The sequence below is a fragment of the Trachymyrmex cornetzi genome, unplaced genomic scaffold, assembly GCF_001594075.2.
Source record: "Trachymyrmex cornetzi isolate Tcor2-1 unplaced genomic scaffold, Tcor1.1 scaffold273, whole genome shotgun sequence".
Lineage (NCBI taxonomy): Eukaryota > Metazoa > Arthropoda > Insecta > Hymenoptera > Formicidae > Trachymyrmex > Trachymyrmex cornetzi.
In genome coordinates this window covers 111591-111946 of record NW_017297405.1, presented here as the reverse complement: position 1 = coordinate 111946, position 356 = coordinate 111591, and the positions used below count along the sequence as shown (strand labels likewise).

Here is a 356-nt window from a genome sequence, read left to right as displayed (position 1 = left end):
GCAAAAGAGAAAAGAAAGGGGGGAACTTACTGTTATTTGGCAGAGCGGTGAGACTGGATTTTTGGCCCTCGGTCCTTTGGTCTCGGTTTGGCCTCTGCAACGGCGCACTGATTTTAATGTCTTTAGTATGGTAAAAAAAAACGCACTGAGTTTAAAACTTTTCCGACTTTCTGAATTTCTATTTCTCTGTCTTTCCTATTTTTCTCTGCTCTCTATTTTTACTCCTCTCTATTTTTTCTGACTTCTCTATTTTTTCTGCTCTCTATTTTTTCTGACTTCTCTATTTTTTCTGCTCTCTATTTTTTCTGACCGTGTGTCTCGCGATGTCGCGGTTTATATAGGGATAGTTTAGTGGG

At 39.3% G+C, this 356-nt stretch overlaps 1 protein-coding gene across 1 annotated transcript in view; it reads right to left on the bottom strand.

Moving 5' to 3' along the window:
- Positions 1-32: 32 nt before the first annotated feature.
- LOC108762048 (uncharacterized) overlaps positions 33-356 on the bottom strand; it is a 3373-nt gene continuing 3049 nt past the window's right edge. The window contains exon 4 of the mRNA XM_018508849.1: positions 33-107. Coding sequence (XP_018364351.1) covers positions 33-107 — 75 coding nt within the window. The remainder of the gene's footprint in view (positions 108-356) is intronic.